Genomic DNA, 5,156 nt, shown 5'->3' on the forward strand with positions numbered 1-5,156 from the left:
GAATCAATAAACTCATCATTGGCTACTATCCACAGTTAAATATCCAAACATAACAATTTTTTTTATCTTACAACATTGGTTAGGCAGAGTGAACTAAATTCTATAAGCCTTGATAACTAACAGATTCCATTATCTGAGATAAGTACACTCACGTCGGCTACTTGGAAATGTCTGGGCAGCTTTGATCGAGACACATCTGACCCAGAAGCAGTACCATTATCACCATGACCAAAATGGGAGACCTACAGATAGAAATAGCAAGAAATGATGCTATCATTGGTTAGTTAGTCAATTGAAAAAACAGAAGACATGAATGAGGCTCAATAATATATAGGTGTAGGCACATGCAAGGCATGAAATTTCAGAAAGGGGAGGAAAACCAAACTCTTCCAATTGGCAGAAAGATGGGAAACATTACGATTTATATGGAGCATAGAACTTACACTGAAAGAGACCAACCAAAAACATGATCCGAGAACCTTTCCAACAGACTTAACTTTGTTATTGAAGAGCCTATGTTTTTCTCAATCCGGAGCAAAAAAGAGGCCCCCCCTCAGAGGTTGCAACCATAATTTTTTTTTTTTCTCCCTTAAGTATATGTAGCCTTCTTTGTTAATTAATAAAATAGCAAACTCTTTTAGTGTGAGAACTTTCAACTCTCCGAACACACGCACATTCATCTTTTACCTCATTCTAATAGACTATCTCAACCTTTCTCTCTTATTCATGGAGATATTGGAGGGACCTTAAAGGGGTAAATAAATGCCACCGGAACATGTTGGTTTCTTTCATTAGTTGACGATCGCCCATTTGAGTTGGACATTTTAAAGGTAAATCGAAACTAGTTATAACAATGCATTCTTTCATAAAGTGATCCTAATTCAGTTTCAAATCAATATTAAAGTACTTAGAAGTAATTGAACTAATAAAAGTTGTGATCTCTTCAACTCTACTCTTGGATACTATCTTTAATCTCATGGCATTACGCAACAAAGTTCTTGGGTTGACACATCACAACAAAGTAGTGTGGTTAAAATGCAAAAAACGCACCTTCACGGTGAGGTGAAGTTGTTCTAGCTGCAAACTGTTCCAAAAACTAATGTCCTTTTACATTCTCAAGTTCAAGACACCCGTAAAAAACTTTCATGTCTCAATTGTAGCCTAAAATATTGCCTTTGTTTATCTCTATCCTCAACACCATTGAAAACTTGATACCCAATCCATGAAATGTACCTTATAGAATACTCACCAAACAAGAAAGCATACAAATGCTATTATCCTCTAATATTTTAATTCTTTTACACCACCATCAACTTCCTTGAAACACGATCTAAGATATGAACATTTTCATGAAAGTAATACTACACAAAAAATTGAACCTTCTAGGAAATTTTGGCTTTCTACAGCAAGGAAAAGATGAAGGAGCTGGTCGGGAGAGGGTTCACCAGGCAATGAAAGAAAGGAACTACAAGAAAATCCTTCAGGAGGACCAAGACCCCGAAGACAATAATCGTCCCTCCCAAGGCCAACCAAAAACTACCCAATCAAAGACGAAAAGCCACAACATCTGTCATTTCCCTATCGGACAACGAATGGTGAATTAAGCATATCGAAATACATAATGACCAAAAGATTCACTTCATCAATGAGATAATTGAAATAAACATAATCAACTTGAGAGATGTGTCTTCCTAATAACAAGTTGCAAACATTTACAAGGCTCTACATCGAACCAATGGTAGGGTTGGTCTTCAACAAAATGACTAGCATATATCATCCAGCTTGAGTACAAAAATCAAATTTTTATTGATAAAAAATATTATTTCCCCATATATGCTTAGTATATTATTAAGACCTAAAAGTTGTTATTCCCCCGATTATAGATGTAGACAACATATCAAGACTCCCTTTTCACTCGAGATATATAGATTCTAACCTATGGCCTCTCAAGTCTCCCTTTTTGGATAGGAAACAAAGTTATTACTAAAAGAAAATGATTTTATTAAAAACAACAACCTAGACACACATCATTAGACTAACAAGGAGGAGTAAAAAAAATGGCCTCCACTCAAGGAACGAGGGACAATTACAAAAAGATTTGTTAGGGCACTCCAAATAGGGGTCGTTTACCTTCTATTATGAATAACCAAATTTCCATGCAGAAAAAAATGAAAGAGTACAAGGGCGTACAAGAAAGAGAGCTCACAAAAGGAGGCAAACTAAAGAAAGGGTCTCCAATCTAACAAAAACAAAACCTAACAGATAATTATAAAACAGCGTAACCATCGCAGCCCACAAAGAGATGTTGAACCTATTAAGAGCCCAACCGTCACACCAAAACCTCTCTCAAGCACTTTAAAGACCTTGGTATTCCTCTCTTCCCAAAGACCATACAAAACAACACACACCCCATTCAGCTACAACAACCTTCCCCTACCATGAAAGGAAGGTGGAGAAGGAACCTCTCAATCATCTCACTGCACTTATGTTTAGCCATACTCAAGCCAAACTCCTTGAAGAAACAGCTCCAACCCCAATATAAAGAGGTCGCATACATGACCCACAAAATCAAAGAAGGTGAGCTTAAAAAGTTGAGCACTTCAAGCATTACACCATTAAACTCTAGCTTTGTCCTTTAACCTCCAGCATAGATTAATTCAATTAGCCCACATTCAATCTTCTTAGGGAAGCTGCAAGTAAAAAAAAAAAAAAAAAAAAAAAAAAAAAAAAAAAAAAAAAAAAAAAAAAAAAAAAAAAAAAAAAAANGATGGACGAGGTGGTCGTCGGATGCTGGCTTGACTCGTACATCAAACATATATGGGGCAATAAGGCATAATTTGGATCTCTTTTTGTACTCTATCCAAGGTATAAAGGCTATTGCAGGCTAAGGACCACATAAAAAGTTATAGTTTCTTTTCCATATCAACATGCTAAGTGTTCATTCAAAAAAAGAAGGGTCGAGGTGAACGACTTGGTTGGCTAAATTTATCATGGTTATGAATATTAAGGAACATAACAAAGAAACCCCATTTCGTCCATTATTCCACCTCTCTATACAATATCTCTTCTAAACTAAGGATTCTAAGTTTTGTTAGAGGTCAACCCATAGCTATAAATATAGAAAAACTTGTANAAGACTCCCTTTTCACTCGAGATATATAGATTCTAACCTATGGCCTCTCAAGTCTCCCTTTTTGGATAGGAAACAAAGTTATTACTAAAAGAAAATGATTTTATTAAAAACAACAACCTAGACACACATCATTAGACTAACAAGGAGGAGTAAAAAAAATGGCCTCCACTCAAGGAACGAGGGACAATTACAAAAAGATTTGTTAGGGCACTCCAAATAGGGGTCGTTTACCTTCTATTATGAATAACCAAATTTCCATGCAGAAAAAAATGAAAGAGTACAAGGGCGTACAAGAAAGAGAGCTCACAAAAGGAGGCAAACTAAAGAAAGGGTCTCCAATCTAACAAAAACAAAACCTAACAGATAATTATAAAACAGCGTAACCATCGCAGCCCACAAAGAGATGTTGAACCTATTAAGAGCCCAACCGTCACACCAAAACCTCTCTCAAGCACTTTAAAGACCTTGGTATTCCTCTCTTCCCAAAGACCATACAAAACAACACACACCCCATTCAGCTACAACAACCTTCCCCTACCATGAAAGGAAGGTGGAGAAGGAACCTCTCAATCATCTCACTGCACTTATGTTTAGCCATACTCAAGCCAAACTCCTTGAAGAAACAGCTCCAACCCAGGATGCTGGCTTGACTCGTACATCAAACATATATGGGGCAATAAGGCATAATTTGGATCTCTTTTTGTACTCTATCCAAGGTATAAAGGCTATTGCAGGCTAAGGACCACATAAAAAGTTATAGTTTCTTTTCCATATCAACATGCTAAGTGTTCATTCAAAAAAAGAAGGGTCGAGGTGAACGACTTGGTTGGCTAAATTTATCATGGTTATGAATATTAAGGAACATAACAAAGAAACCCCATTTCGTCCATTATTCCACCTCTCTATACAATATCTCTTCTAAACTAAGGATTCTAAGTTTTGTTAGAGGTCAACCCATAGCTATAAATATAGAAAAACTTGTAGTTTAAAAAGAATAATCAGGGAAAAGTATCACCAAGCGAAGAAGGATAGCCAACTATCTTTCCAAAATCTTATCTCAGGACAGACTTAAAATGGGAGTTAACTTCCAAGAAACTCCTAGTTTGGAGATGTCCTTCCATGGGTAACAAAGGTCTTTCACTTTCAAATGGTTTGGGAACCAAACATCTCTGTATTGATCATACCTGCTTCTAATAATTATTTTCTACAACATTTATCATCCTCAGAATATCTCTGGTTCGTAGCCATTTGGCTAAGAGTGCTGACTAAATGACCACCCCATTACTCTTTGCACCTCTCTAAAGAAAGCCTCTAATAATTTTCTCTAAATAAATACTGGCTTTACCTCAAATGTATATGTAGCAGCCCAAGCCTACCGCTAGCAGATATTGTCCTCTTTAAGTTTTTCCTTATGAGCTTCCCCTCAAGGTTCTAAAACACGCTTACTAGGGAGAGGTTTCCACACCCTAATAAGGAATGTTTCGTTCCCCTCTCCAACTAACATGGGATCTCACAATCCAGCCCCCTTGCGGGCCCAACGTCCTCGCTAGCACACCACCCAGTGTCAGGTTTTGATAACATTTGTAACAACCTAAGCCCACCGCTAGCAGATATTGTCCTCTTTGGGCTTTCTCTTCTGGGCTTCCCCTCAAGGTTTTAAAATGTGTCTGCTAGGGAGAGGTTTCCACACCTTTCTCGTTCCTCTCTCCAACCAATATGGGATCTAACAATATGTTAAGGAAATAGAGAGGAACAACCGAAGGCAATAGCAAGTCTTCATACCTTCAATATTAGGAAGTCTTTTCATTCAGCCAACTTTTCACTAATGTTATCTACACTTGGATCCACTAGTACATGTGAAGGAAGACACTTTTTGTCCACATTCACATGGTCAAAGAGGAATTTTGAATATTTATATTCAAGCTTGAGGGCCAACGATCTTCAACAAAAAAATGCCACAATTTCATCACTTTAATCTTTTCCAGTCTTAAAACCTTCCAACTTATCTTTTTTTTTTTTTTTT

General features: G+C 37.0%; 1 protein-coding gene across 4 annotated transcripts in view; it reads right to left on the minus strand.

The window, feature by feature from the left end:
- The window catches only part of LOC111795446, a 9,878-nt gene that overhangs the window by 1,696 nt on the left and 3,026 nt on the right, over positions 1-5,156 (minus strand). For 3 of the 4 annotated variants that reach the window (XR_002815200.1, XM_023677879.1, XM_023677881.1), the window contains one exon: positions 153-242. Coding sequence is in view for 3 of the 4 variants with exons in the window: in XM_023677879.1 (XP_023533647.1) it covers positions 153-242 (90 nt within the window). In the remaining variant the exon portion in view is untranslated. Of the gene's footprint in view, positions 1-152; positions 243-572; positions 2,691-5,156 lie in introns of those variants that run through there. The other variant, XM_023677880.1, reaches the window with a different exon arrangement.

Source organism: Cucurbita pepo, chromosome LG05 (assembly GCF_002806865.2).
Source record: "Cucurbita pepo subsp. pepo cultivar mu-cu-16 chromosome LG05, ASM280686v2, whole genome shotgun sequence".
NCBI lineage: Eukaryota > Viridiplantae > Streptophyta > Magnoliopsida > Cucurbitales > Cucurbitaceae > Cucurbita > Cucurbita pepo.